At 41.6% G+C, this 15,227-nt stretch overlaps 1 protein-coding gene across 1 annotated transcript; it reads left to right on the top strand.

The window, feature by feature from the left end:
* The first annotated feature begins 8,773 nt into the window (after window positions 1-8,773).
* On the top strand, window positions 8,774-14,589 carry Acrv1 (acrosomal vesicle protein 1). Its single transcript, NM_021747.2, is given in 4 exon segments — window positions 8,774-8,880; window positions 9,711-10,220; window positions 12,017-12,136; window positions 14,260-14,589. Coding segments are annotated over 4 exon segments (804 nt in total). The 5' UTR covers window positions 8,774-8,831; the 3' UTR covers window positions 14,385-14,589.
* Window positions 14,590-15,227: the final 638 nt, after the last annotated feature.

Genomic DNA, 15,227 nt, shown 5'->3' on the forward strand with positions numbered 1-15,227 from the left:
TATGGGCAAAGTTGTATAATGGAGATCCAGCTCAGAAATGGAGTAGTTGGCTGGCAGAAGCAAGATCCTGAATTTATTCCCCAGCACCACACACACACACACACACACACACACACACACACATGCACACACACAAAGTAGAGGGAGAGGAGAGACTAAATTCCTAAACCTATATATCTAGATCCACCTTTGAGGTCACAGACCATGTTGTGGTCATCATAAAGCCTAGCCAATGGGGTACATGATTTTTTTTCCCACCAGTTTAGGGGCTTTGGAAATCAGAACATCAGCTTCTCAGTACGAAATTGGGCTGGTAAGAGGAGGGGTCAGGAATTAGAATACATCTGGATGTCTGAGCCATTCAAATTTTAACACCATGTGTCTTCCCCTACACATACTATGCCTAAAAGCTCAGAGGTTTGATTTCGAAGCTTCAGATTGCTGGATACAGGGAGAAACTGTCCAAAGTGGAGTCTAGGGAAAAACAATCTGAGGGACCTCAAGAGCCAGGAAACAGAGAAGCAAAGGGATGTCCTAGAAGATTCTAATAACTGCCAAGGAGGAGTGCTGACAACCTTAAACTAGTAGATAGTACCAACAGCACCTTTCCTAGACTAATTTCTACAGTTCCTACCAATAAAAGCATCCTGTTCCCCATGAAGGAAAGGAGCTATTGATATGTTTCTTCACAAGTTTCTCTAAAGGAATCCAGTCTGAAGCTCAAAAATCCTGATTCAGACTTCCAACTCAAGCAAGGTAGGACAGATTGGGCCTAAATGACCATTCAGCTCAGCTCTCTATAGCTAATAGACAAATGAGATGTAACATGCCTCCTTGGTTTAACTTAGACATTGTGCAAGCAAAGAATGACCATTTTCTTCAGATACAAGTTAAAGCTAGCCTAGCTAGTTCTCCCTTCATAGATGCTCCTCTATGAAGCAGACGAAGATACAGAGAAGCCAAGTCCTTTCTTCCTTCACTCAGGGATTCACTATGTATTTATTATGTAGAAAGCCTGCTGCCGGGTACTAGGACTACAATGGTGAAGGAGACAGAAAAGGTCCCTACTTTCTGAAGGCTTAAAGTTCAATGTGGGAAAGAATCTTAATTATAATAGATATAGATACACTTAAGTTTAGGTCCAACATTTAGTGGCACGTGGTACAAAAAAATAAAATAGGAAAGAACATGAGGTGTTGGCTAGGAGATCTCTGCCACCCTGAGGTGTTGCTTCATAGCAGTTAGATGCTGCACCTCATCTACTCAGCTTGGCTAGATCCTGTCCCTTTATCATTTATTCTGTGTAAACTCTAGTTACCATTTGAGCTGCCCCTCTGATTCTTATAAACCAGGCCCTCACAAGAACATATGAAATGACATTTCTCAAAACCATGTGGTGTTATAGAAAATTTAAAAAGGAAACTTGGGGTAGGTAGAGTTTAGAAGCTGGAAAACATTATTATCCCTACGCTGAAGTAAGAAGGGAGAAAACAGACCCAAATCCCGTGGGAGGGAGAGCTAAACCTTCAGAGAGGCAGACATGCCTGGGAAACCAGAAGAGACTACACTCTGCCAACATCTCTGACTCCAGAGGAAAACACCAAACACCATCTGGGACCCTGGTGCGCGGGGCTCCCGGAAAGGGCGGCAGAGGTCCTCCTCATTGCTGCCCCACGGAGAGCTCATAAGCAACATCCCACGAGCAAACTTGAGCCTCGGGACCACAGGTAAGGCCAACTTTTCTGCTCCAAGCGACCTGACTGGTGGCCTCAGGACACACAGACACAAAAATTCCTCTAGGACCAGACACTTCCGGTTTTTAGCGGGATTCTCAACCTTGCAGATCCCTGCCCGCAGCAGCTCACTGCTCCCAAACCCCGTGGGAGAGAGAGCTCACCGCCCGGACAGGTGGGCACTCCTGAGACTGCAGACCAGAAGAAACCACCAACACTGCCCACCCCTGCCCACATCCCTGGCCCAAGAGGAAACTGTATACGGCCTCTGGGTTCCTGTAGATAAGGGCACAGGAGCAGCAGGTCCCCTGCATCTGAGACACCGCCAGAACCTGAAGGGACCAAGCAGATAAACAGTTCTCTGCACCCAAATCCCATGGGAGGGAGAGCTAAACCTTCAGAGAGGCAGACACACCTGGGAAACCAGAAGAGACTACGCTCTGCCCACATTTTTGACTCCAGAGGAAAACACCAAACACCATCTGGGACCCTAGTGCATGGGGGCTCCCAGAAAGGGCAAGGCAGGTCCTCCTGGTTGCTGCCCTCACCAAGAGCTCATAAGCAACACTCCACGAGCAAACTTGAGCCTCTGGACCACAGGTAAGACCAACTTTTCTGCTCCAAGCAACCTGCCTGGTGAACTCAGGACACAGGCCCACAGGAAGAGCTGAAGACATGTAGATAGGAAAAACTACACACCCGAAAGCAGAACACTCTGTTCCCATAACCGGCTGAAAGAAAACAGAAAAACAGGTCTACTGCACTCCTGACACACAGGCTTATAGGACAGTCTAGCCACTGTCAGAAATAGCAGAACAAAGTAACACGAGAGATAATCTGATGGCGAGAGGCAAGGGCAGGAACCCAAGCAACAGAAACCAAGACTACATGGCATCATCGGAGCCCAATTCTCCAACCAAAGCAAACACGGAATATCCAAACACATCAGAAAAGCAAGATCTAGATTCAAAATCATATTTGATCATGATGCTGGAGGACTTCAAGAAAGACATGAAGAACTCCAATGGAGAAACTCAGGAAAACATAAATAAACAAGTAGAAGCCTACGGAGAGGAATCACAAAAATCCCTGAAAGAATTCCAGGAAAACACAATCAGACAGTTGAAGGAAGTAAAAATGGAAATAGAAGCAATCAAAAAAGAACACATGGAAACAATCCTGGATATAGACAACCAAATGAAGAGACAAGGAGCCGTAGATACAAGCATCACCAACAGAATACAAGAGATAGAAGAGAGAATCTCAGGAGCAGAAGATTCCATAGAAATCATTGACTCAACTGTCAAAGATAATGTAAAGCGGAAAAAGCTACTGGTGCAAAACATACAGGAAATCCAGGACTCAAAGAGAAGATGAAACCTAAGGATAATAGGTATAGAAGAGAGTGAAGACTCCCAGCTCAAAGGACCAGTAAATATCTTCAACAAAATCATAGAAGAAAACTTACCTAACCTAAAGAAAGAGATACTCATAAGCATACAAGAAGCCTACAGAACTCTAAATAGATTGGACCAGAAAAGAAACTCCTCCCGTCACATAATAGTCAAAACACCAAATGCACAAAATAAAGAAAGAATATTAAAAGCAGTAAGGGGAAAAAGTCAAGTAACATATAAAGGGAGACCCATCAGAACCACATCAGACTTTTCGCCAGAGACTATGAAAGCCAGAAGATCCTGGACAGATGTCATACAGACCCTAAGAGAACACAAATGCCAGCCCAGGTTACTGTATCCTGCAAAACTCTATTAACATAGATGGAGAAACCAAGATATTCCATGACAAAACCAAATTGACACGATATCTTTCCACAAATCCAGTGCTACAAAGGATAATAAATGGTAAAGCCCAACATAAGGAGGCAAGCTACACCCTAGAAAAAGCATGAAACTAATCGTCTTGGCAACAAAACAAAGAGGAGAAAAGCACACAAACATAACCTGACATCCAAATATGAATATAACAGGAAGCAATAATCACTACTCCTTAATGTCTCTCAACATCAATGGTCTCAACTCTCCAATAAAATGACATAGATTAACAAACTGGATACGCAATGAGGACCCTGAATTCTGCTGCCTACAGGAAACACACCTCAGAGACAAAGACAGACAATACCTCCGAGTGAAAGGCTGGAAAACAACTTTCCAAGCAAATGGTCAGAAGAAGCAAGCTGGAGTAGCCATTCTAATATCAAATAAAATCAATTTCCAACTAAAAGTCATCAAAAAAGATAAGGAAGGACACTTCATATTCATCAAAGGAAAAATCCACCAAGATGAACTCTCAATCCTAAATATCTATGCCCCAAATACAAGGGCACCTACATACGTAAAAGAAACCTTACTAAAGCTCAAAACACACATTGCACCTCACACAATAATAGGAGATTTCAACACCCCACTCTCATCAATGGACAGATCATGGAAACAGAAATTAAACAGAGACGTAGACAGACTAAGAGAAGTCATGAACCAAATGGACTTAACAGATATTTATAGAACATTCTATCCTAAAGCAAAAGGATATACATTCTTCTCAACTCCTCATGGTACTTTCTCCAAAATTGACCATATAATTGGTCAAAAAATGGGCCTCAACAAGTACAAAAGGATAGAAATAATCCCATGCATGCTATCAGACCACCACGGCCTAAAGCTGGTCTTCAATAACAATAAGGGAAGAACAAAAGGGAAATAAATGAAAGTTGAACAATGCTCTACTCAACGATAACCTGGTCAAGAAAGAAATAAAAAAAGAAATTAAAGACTTCTTAGAATTTAATGAAAATGAAGGTACAACATACCCAAACTTATGGGACACAATGAAAGCAGTGCTAAGAGGAAAACTCATACCTCTGAGTGCCTGCAGAAAGAAACAGGAGAGAACATATGTCACCAGCTTGACAGCACACCTAAAAGCTCTAGAACAAAAAGAAGCAAATTCACCCAGGAGGAGTAGGAGGCAGGAAATAATCAAACTCAGAGCTGAAATCAACCAAGTAGAAACAAAAAGAACCATAGAAAGAATCAACAGAACCAAAAGTTGGTTCTTTGAGAAAATCAACAAGATACATAAACCCTTAGCCAAACTAACAAGAGGACACAGAGAGTGTGTCCAAATTAACAAAATCAGAAATGAAAAGGAAGACATAACTACAGAATCAGAGGAAATTTAAAAAATCATCAGATCTTACTACAAAATCCTATATTCAACAAAACTTGAAAATCTGCAGGAAATGGACAATTTCCTAGACAGATACCAGGCACCAAAGTTAAATCAGGAACAGATAAACCAGTTAAACAACCCCATAACTCCTAAGGAAATAGAAGCAGTCATTAAAGGTCTCCCAACCAAAAAGAGCCTAGGTCCAGAGGGGTTTAGTGCAGAATTCTATCAGACCTTCATAGAAGACCTCACACCAATACTATCCAAACTATTCCACAAAATTGAAACAGATGGAGCACTACCGAATTCCTTCTATGAAGCCACAATTACTCTTATACATAAACCACACAAAGACCCAACAAAGAAAGAGAACTTCAGACCAATTTCCCTTATGAATATCGACGCAAAAATACTCAATAAAATTCTAGCAAACCGAATCCAAGAGCACATCAAAACAATCATCCACCATGATCAAGTAGGCTTCATCCCAGGCATGCAGGGATGGTTTAATATATGGAAAACTATCAACGTGATCCATTATATAAACCAACTGAAAGAACAAAACCACATGATCATTTCATTAGATGCTGAGGAAGCATTTAACAAAATTCAACACCCCTTCATGATAAAAGTCCTGGAAAGAATAGGAATTCAAGGCCCATACCTAACCATAGTAAAAGCCATATGCAGCGAACCAGTTGCTAACATTAAACTAAATGGAGAGAAACTTGAAGCAATCCCACTAAAATCAGGGACTAGACAAGGCTGCCCACTCTCTCCCTACTTATTCAATATACTTCTTGAAGTTCTAGCCAGAGCAATCAGACAACAAAAGGAGGTCAAGGGAATACAGATTGGAAAAGAAGAAGTCAAAATATCACTATTTGTAGATGATATGATAGTATATTTAAGTGATCCCAAAAGTTCCACCAGAGAACTACTAAAGCTGATAAACAACTTCAGCAAAGTGGCTGGATATAAAATTAACTCAAATAAATCAGTAGCCTTCCTCTACACAAAAGAGAAACAAGCCGAGAAAGAAATTAGGGAAACGACACCCTTCATACGAGTCCCAAATAATACAAAGTACCTCGGTGTGACTTTAACCAAGCAAGTAAAAGATCTGTACAATAAGAACTTCAAGACTCTGAAGAAAGAAATTGAAGAAGACCGCAGAAGATGGAAAGATCTCCCATGCTCATGGATCGGCAAGATTAATATAGTAAAAATGGCCATTTTACCAAAAGCGATCTACAGATTCAATGCAATCCCCATCAAAATACCAGTCCAATTCTTCAAAGAGTTAGACAGAACAATTTGCAAATTCATCTGGAATAACAAAAAACCCAGGATAGCTAAAACTATCCTCAACAATAAAAGGACTTCTGGGGGAACTCAAGCAGTATTACAGAGCAATAGTGATAAAAACTGCATGGTATTGGTACAGAGACAGACAGATAGACCAATGGAACAGAATTAAAGACCCAGAAATGAACCCACACACCTATGGGCACTTGATTTTTGACAAAGGAGCCAAAACCATCCAATGGAAAAAAGATAGCATTTTCAGCAAATGGTGCTGGTTCAACTGGAGGACAGCATGTAGAAGAATGCAGATTGATCCATGCTTATCACCCTGTACAAAGCTTAAGTCCAAGTGGATCAAGGACCTCCACATCAAACCAGATACACTCAAACTAAAAGAAGAAAAAGTGGGGAAGCATCTCAAACACATGAGCACTGGAAAAAATTTCCTGAACAAAACACCAATGGCTTATGCTCTAAGATCAAGAATCAACAAATGGGATCTCATAAAACTGCAAAGATTCTTCTGTAAGGCAAAGGACACTGTGGTTAGGACAAAACGGCAACCAACAGATTGGGAAAAGATCTTTACCAATCCTACAACAGATAAAGGGCTTATATCCAAAATATACAAAGAACTCAAGAAGTTAGACCGCAAGGAGACAAATAACCCTATTAAAAAATGGGGTTCAGAGCTAAACAAAGAATTCACAGCTGAGGAATGCTGAATGGCTGAGAAACACCTAAAGAAATGTTCAACATCTTTAGTCATAAGGGAAATGTAAATCAAAACAACCCTGAGATTTCACCTCACACCAGTGAGAATTGCTGAGATCAAAAACTCACGTGACAGCAAATGCTGGAGAGGATGTGAAGAAAGAGGAACACTCCTCCATTGTTGGTGGGATTGCAGACTGGTACAACCATTCTGGACATCAGTCTGGAGGTTCCTCAGACAATTGGACATTGAACTACCTGAGGACCCAGCTATACCTCTCTTGGGCATATACCCAAAAGATGCCCCAACATATAACAAAGACACATGCTCCACTATGTTCATAGCAGCCTTATTTATAATAGCCAGAAGCTGGAAAGAACCCAGATGCCCTTCAACAGAGGAATGGATACAGAAAATGTGGTACATCTACACAATGGAATATTACTCAGCTATCAAAAACAATGACTTTATGAAATTCATAGGCAAATGGTTGGAACTGGAAAATATCATCCTGAGAGAGGTAACCCAATCACAGAAAAACACACATGGTATGCACTCATTGGCTATTAGCCCAAATGCTTGAATTACCCTAGATGCATAGAATACATGAAACTCAATAAGGATGATCAAAATGTGAATGCTTCACTCCTTCTTTAAAAGGGGAACAAGAATACCCTTGGCAGGGAATAGAGAGGCAAAGATTAAAACAGAGGCAGAAGGAACACCCATTCAGAGCCTTCCCCACATGTGGCCCATACATATACAGCCACCCAATTAGACAAGATGGATGAAGCAAAGAAGTGCAGGCCGACAGGAGCCGGATGCAGATCTCTCCTGAGAGACACAGCCAGAATACAGCAAATACAGAGGCGAATGCCAGCAGCAAACCACTGAACTGAGAACAGGACCCCCGTTGAAGGAATCAGAGAAAGAACTGGATAGCTTGAAGGGGCTCGAGACCCCATATGAACAACAATGCCAAGCAACCAGAGCATCCAGGGACTAAGCCACTACCTAAAGACTATATATGGACTGACCCTGGACTCTGACCTCATAGGTAGCAATGAATATCCTAGTAAGATCACCAGTGGAAGGGGAAGCCCTTGGTCCTGCTAAGACTGAACCCCCAGTGAACGTGATTGTTGGGGGGAGGGCGGCAATGTGGGGAGGATGAGGAGAGGAACACCCATAAAAAAGGGGAGGGGGGGTGAGGGGGATGTTTGCCCGGAAACCGGGAAAGAGAATAACACTCGAAATGTAAATAAGAAATACTCAAGTTAATAAAAAAAAAAAAAAAAGAAGAAGAAGAAGGGAGAAAACATATTGCTACAGACTAGTCAAAGTTGGGGTCGTGGCAGAATGGACACCCAAGAGGACTTCTTTAGTGTGAAGACTCAGCCTATGTCAACTGTAGCACCTTCTGCCCTCCAATCTTAGGACTAACCTCAGTCTGAAGTCAAACCCACTCAGTACTCAGCTAATCTCAGCAGAGATCAGTCTTCCAGAGTACAAACCAGAGCCATGAAGCACTTAGTCAAATGAGAGTAACCAGACCACCACAGCTCACTGTTGACAACCCTCTGAAAAGAAGTGCTGTCTTTTAAACTTTCGGAAAATGTGTGTTCTGGTAACATTTTTTGTTTGTTTTGAAACTACCCCTAACACACTATTCTACACACAGAGAAAATACTTTGACTTGTGGCATTGCCATGGGTTACAGGCCAGCCTTCTTGAACAGGACATAAAAGGTACAACCCATTGTGAGAACACATGGATTGTTTCTCAAGTTCTAGAACTCCCAGAGGCTCTGGTTTGACACTGTTTGCTCAGTTTCTTCTCAGCTCTTGAGTGTGCCACATTAGAGATCTTTCTTTTGCTAAATCAAAATGAAGGAGTTAATCTTACTGGGTCTTTATCTGCTTGGATCTTCCAGAGGTAAGTATCTCTTTAAACAAACACCAGAAGGGGTTTCTTTTAATGTACTTATGCCCTCTTGAAGAAAGGCATGTCTTAGTTACCCAAACCAGCATGACTTAGAATCAAGAGTTAACTAATAAGCAAAAACGTTAAGAACTTCTATACCAACTGATTTCTCCTGGTTATGGATGTTCTAGTTTAACGTTTACCCTACCCAGAGATTAAAGTTTCCTACTGATGAGAAAAACTGAATCCTGTCATCAGTACCAAAAAAAGAACCTAACCTCAATTCAGGCTGGAATTACCGGGTATTAAAAGCTATCTATGCTAAGCACTGTGGCACCTGTAACTCCTACACTCAAGAAGCAGAAGTGGGAGAATGTCTGCAATTTGAAGGGATCCAGGATCTCACAGGCAGACCCTATTGCAAGGAAAGAGGACTATTTGCCTTCTCTCTTCCTATCTCTATTCTTCTTGCCTTTTACCCATAGAGGAATTGGAGGAAGGGTTGGCGGCTGACTTCTGATGACATGAATGACCGTCCTTTGCTTTCTGATTATACCTTTGTCAGGTAGAGACATTCATTTCTTTTCGTGCTTAGGTGAGAGGATCCCACATGTAATTCTTGTGTCTTTAAGTCTTAGTAGTGATCTCCAAACTTATTTAAACACTTCTGTCTTTCTTGGTCTTCTGGAGTAGTTAAATGACCTCTCCCAACATCTAAACTACCTTTAAGTGTATCGTCAAGACCTGCCAGGAAACCCAGCCGTCTTGTCTGGGTCCACAGGAAATCAGTCTTAAAGTCTTTCCTTTATGTTCACCATTCTTGTATTTCTCCTCTATCCTAGGAGCACCACCAGGTCAGCCAGATGAGCTTCTTGACTCTGTAGACCAAGCTTCTGTTCAGCAACTTTCAAGTGAGTATTTCTCACTTGCAAACCCTTCAGATGCCAAAGCTTTATATGAAACTGCTTCAAGTGAGAAGACTCTGAGTGGTCATAGTTCAAGTGAACACGAATCAAGCGAGCATACTGTAACTGAACATTCTGCAGGTGAGCACTCTTCAGGAGAACAGTCTTCAGAGCATATTTCAAGTGAGCACATGTCAGGAGAGCACCTGTCAGAACACACTTCTGGGGAGCATGCTTCTACCGAGCACACTTCCGGGGAGCACACTTCCGGGGAGCACACTTCAAGTGAACAACTTACAACTGAACAGTCCTCAAGTGACCAGTCTTCTGATGTATCTTCAGGCGAACAAGTTTCAGGTGAAAAGCTTGAAGAGGCAGGTGAACAGGTGTCTGGCGAAGACAAAGGAAACGAAGTTATAAGTACACCACTTCCAAGCACGTCTTCAGGTAAGCCACAGTGGAAGGTTATTAGTCTTTGACTAGAGGTTGAGGCCAACCCGGGCTACATAGTTCAACAAGAGCCTAGAAGACACTGTCTCTAATAGAGGAGAAGGAGTGAGAGAGAGAAGCAGGGGATGGGGGAACAAACTCAATCTTTGGGAAGTATTGTAAAAGAATCATTAATGTGTCACAAACAGTTCTGTGAAAGACTCTGTTTCAATCAGGTGGTGGTGGTACACACCTTTAATCCCAGTACTTGGGAAGCAGAGACAGTCAGATCTATGAGTTTGAGGCCAGCCTGGTCTACAGCACTACACAGAGAAACATTATCATTTAAAAAGAAAATTCTTCACAATATCAGAAAGCATTTTTCAGATTTCATTCGGCCCTAAATGTAGCACAACTTACAGAACCCTCTTTTAAGACAAAATGCTACTGCTCTCCAATTCCATGGTTCATAAGTTAGGATCAGCAAGATGACGCAGTTGTAACTGAGTTAAGCTTGACAACCTGAACTCAATACCCAGGGTCCATGTCATAGAACTGACTCCCTCATTGTCCTCTGACCTCTATACATGCTCCCATTCCCAGTAAATAAGAAAAATCTCGTTTGATGTCTCAAATTACTATCAGATACAAATATTTCATTTCACCCAACTTTGTTAATTATCCATCATTTTTAGATGAGTAAAGTCAGGTAAAACTATTATCCCCAATGTCAGTCATATTTCTAGAAAGTAGTAAATTAAAATTAGGTCTGCCCAAAGCTATGTTTCTTGCTAGGGGATTAGCTCTAGAGATAGTATAAGGATGCAGAAGCTTTTCAGAATTTTGTCACTGATCTTCAAGAAAGTCTGAAATGCAAACTGCTTGATGGTTCGTGTCTGTTACTTCAGGGAAGCTGAAGCAGGAGGATTGGTATGACTTTGAGGTCAGACAGGGCTAAATACTCAACTCTAATCTCAAACCAAAAACCCACAAATGTGCGCGCGCACGCACGCACACACACACTCATGGAAGGAAAGAGAAAGACCAAAGGAAGGAGGGAAGGGAAGGAAGAAAGGTGCACTCTTTGCAGGGCTGGCAGCATTCTAACCTTCCAGTATTGCTTGTTTAGTTAAATTGGCCCCATGTGTTTCTTTCTTGGGTCATGAGAAAGTATGACAGGAGTTCAGTTACATAAGTTTTCTGCTACAGAGTAAACCATGACAGAAGAATATGTACTTATGCTTTCAAGAAGCCAATGAATATAGACTAGAGTAAAAGTCACTCAGATAAATTTAGTATTCATTACCAATAAGAGAGAAGGTATTCCCTGATTCAGAAAAGAAACATGACAGTCCAGACTTTTTTTTTAAGATTTATTATATACAAATACACTGTAGCTGTCTTCAGACACACCAGAAGAGGGCATCAGATCCCATTACAGATGGTTGTGAGCCACCATGTGGTTGCTGGGATTTGAACTCAGGATCTCTAGAAGAGCAGTCAGTGCTCTTAACCACTGAGCCATCTGTCCAGCCTGGTAGTCCAGATTTATAATCCCATCACTGGACAACAGACCTTCAATAAACCAAAAGGTGAAGAGGAAGTTAAAAAAAAGGGGGGGAGAGGGACTGGGGTTGTAGCTCAGTGGCAGAATACTTGCCTGGTATACCTAAAGTCCTAGAGGTTCAATCCCCAGTACTGTCAAAAGAACTAAGAAATGGTGCTCTTTTTTTCTTACAACCTCCCCTCCTCATATGTGTAACTCCACTAAGTAGTCTGTCTGGAAATGTCATCATGCTTTTTTCAAATTTTAGGTGGGATAATAAATTGCCACACATGTGCTTATATGAATGAAGATGCAAAATGTCTCCGTGGAGAAGGAATATGCACCACTCAAAATTCCCAGCAGTGCATGTTAAAGAAGATCTATGAAGGTAGTAGAAACTTCCTGGGATAAACTCACCAGAGAGCACATCAATCCTCTTGTAAATGAAAATGGGGGTAGGGGACAGTAGGAATCAATGAACTTGGGGAATCAGGAAAATTTCACTTCTTCAAGCTCTGAGCTCTCAAGTTGTTCCTTAAACTACTCATACACTGACTCAGAACTGTCTAGTGTGTTCATGATTGCATTTTCCTAGGATACAGCACAGTGGTAGGCATCTAGTAGACACTGAATAAACCAATCAGCAACTGTCTACAAACTGTGTGCACAGGGCAGCAAACCCGAGTGCATAGTCTCAGATCTCTCAACCCTGTGCTTAGTATTCCATCTCCAAAACAAGGGCTCTGGCTACTTCCATTCCATGAACCATACTGCCAGGCTCTGCTTTGTCCAACCCCTAGACAGAAATATTTTCCCTATATTTCTATAACTGTACATTTAACCACTTCTGAACAAACATAAACAATACCTACCACACGCCTTACAGACAGAGGCATCAAAAACACAGTGTACAGGAAGACTGCAGAACATAAGAAATATTACAGAGAAAACTGGTGAGGTGATACGTCTCTCCTCAGTACTTGGGAGGCTGGAGTAGGAGAATTAACCTGGGCTATATAGCAAGACCATGTCTAAAGAGAAGAAAACAGAGGCAAAGCGCATGAATGCTGAAATTCCCAGGGAAAGGAAAACAGGTAAGTCTGGAAAGGAAAGGGTATACAGAAAGAGCATGTAAAATCCAGTTATACTGAGTTGGGAATCACCTGAGCAGCTTTTAAAACTACTGACACTCAGGAATGGTCAGGACGGCTTGGTGAGCAAAGGTACCTATCGTGATTCTATCTTCCTTTTAAATTTTTTTTTTTAATTTCAAGTTTTCCTTTCCTAGTCCCAGCTCCTGGAATGACTCTGAGACTATATACTAAGTGCCTAGGCCATAAACTTTGGCTCATTCCCTGACTAGCTCTTGACTTATTTAACCATTTAATCTATTCTATGTCTACCACTTGGTTAGTATCTCTCCTCCAGTCCCGGCCTTTTTTACCTCAGTGTCTACCCAAGTCCCTCGACCTCCTGGATTACCTGTCCTCTAGGTTCATCTCCCATCCTGTCTCTGTCTCATCTCCCATGGCACTCTACTCTTATCCTACTGACCTGAGTTAGTGTGCAGCAACCCACACAGCAAGAGAGGACCAACCCTTACAAGTTGTCTTCTAACCTTCATATGTACATGGCCACGCACAGAATGTGAAAAAAAAAATACCAAAAACATAAAAATCCTAATGCTAAGTTTGCGCCAGTGAAATTCCAGAAATAAAGAGAACTTCTGATTTAGTCATACAAAGACGTCCCCAAAACAAACACAAAGTCAAAGTCAGAAATAAGAAAATGTAGACAGGAATCACAGTGAAATTCTTTTGGGTTTGGCAAGTCGAGGAATGAAGAAAATAAATGTTGACTGGCCAAAGCAGGGTCACCCAAAAGAAGTTAGGAAAGCAAGAAAGCACAGGGAGGATGGTAGAGCTCCATTTAGGATAGAAAAAAAATTAGTTGTTAGCATATCTGCATGAAGGTGATCACTGAAGTGGAAAGGGAATTTGACTTAGGTCAGTAGAAATAACTGGACTCAGAAATAGAAGACAGAAGAATCAGGGGAAATCTTGAGAGAAAAGTATCAAGAAACAGTAGACTGTCTCAAGTTCATGCAGAAGGAAAAAAAAAACATGGAAAGGAGCTATGGAATTTGATTAATAATATTTTTCTAGTGCATCTTTGAAAGAGAAAAAAGAGTTTCACTCCTGAGTTACCTGAGGCTAAGCTGTGAATGAGACGGATGCTAAGGAGGCTAGCCAGCTCGCTAGAGATTTGTAGGGGAGGGTAAAGGCAGGAGAGTAGCATGGTCAAGTGAAAATGTTGAACTTGGTGAGATTTCACCATTACAAGAAGAAAATGAAGCCATACATAAACAAGAGGGGTGGGTAGAGAAATCAGAAGAAGGCGATAAAAAAATAGACAGAGAGAAGCCCTAGTCATCCCTGCATGGGAACACAGGGGGCCATGGATAAAGGATAAGTTGGAAGCTTTCCGCTACTGCTAGTCTATTTCTTTCAGGTGGAAAGCTCCAGTTCATGGTTCAAGGGTGTGAGAACATGTGCCCATCTATGAACCTCTTCTCTCATGGAACAAGAATGCAAATTATGTGCTGTCGTCATGAAGCTCTCTGCAACAAGGCCTAGAAGCCTGTGCCCTACTTCCTGCTCTGGCTCAGGCAGATTCACCACTCTACTTGGCTCAATTTATATTCAACTTCAACAACTAATCACCAGATAAGAAGCTCAACCCTAATCTTTATTAATACCCCACTGCCCATGTCCTCTGCCTTACTTTGCTCCCAACCTTCCCCAGATGTTCTTTTTTGCAATAAATTGCTATTAAAGAACAGGCTTCGGTCAGATTGTTTTTCATTAGTCTAGTTGCAAAGCTATTGTTTCTGTTCATGACCAAAGTGAATGCTGGGCACAATCATCTGTGGAAGTTGAAGGGGTCTCTTAGAGTGGCTACAACAGAGAATACAAATTAATCTTTCAGTGACACTAACAATATTGCAGGGTTGTCTCCCACACCCTTCTACTTACAGTACTCAAGACTTAGCACTTTGTTTTTGAGCTCAGTCTTCTAGTCTACTTTCAACATAATAAGAACAAAAGGCTGTAAAAAAAAAAAATTTTTTTTTAATTTCAAGTTTTCCTTTCCTAGCCCCAGCTCCTGGAATGACTCTGAGACTATATATTAAGTGCCTAGGCCATAAACTTTGGCTCATTCCCTGACTAGCTCTTGACTTATTTAACCATTTAATCTATTCTATGTCTACCACTTGGTTAGTTATCTCTCCTCCAGTCCCGGCCTTTTTTACCTCAGTGTCTACCCAAGTCCCTCGACCTCCTGGATTACCTGTCTTCTAGGTTCATCTCCCATCTTGTCTCTGTCTCATCTCCCATGGCACTCTACTCTTATCTGTTACCATTTCCCAAAATCCTCTCTCTTCCTGCCAATGTCCACCTACTTCCTGCCTCAGCTCA

The sequence above is a fragment of the Rattus norvegicus genome, chromosome 8, assembly GCF_021556685.1.
Source record: "Rattus norvegicus strain SHRSP/BbbUtx chromosome 8, alternate assembly SHRSP_T2T, whole genome shotgun sequence".
In the NCBI taxonomy this organism is placed as follows: Eukaryota; Metazoa; Chordata; class Mammalia; order Rodentia; family Muridae; genus Rattus; species Rattus norvegicus.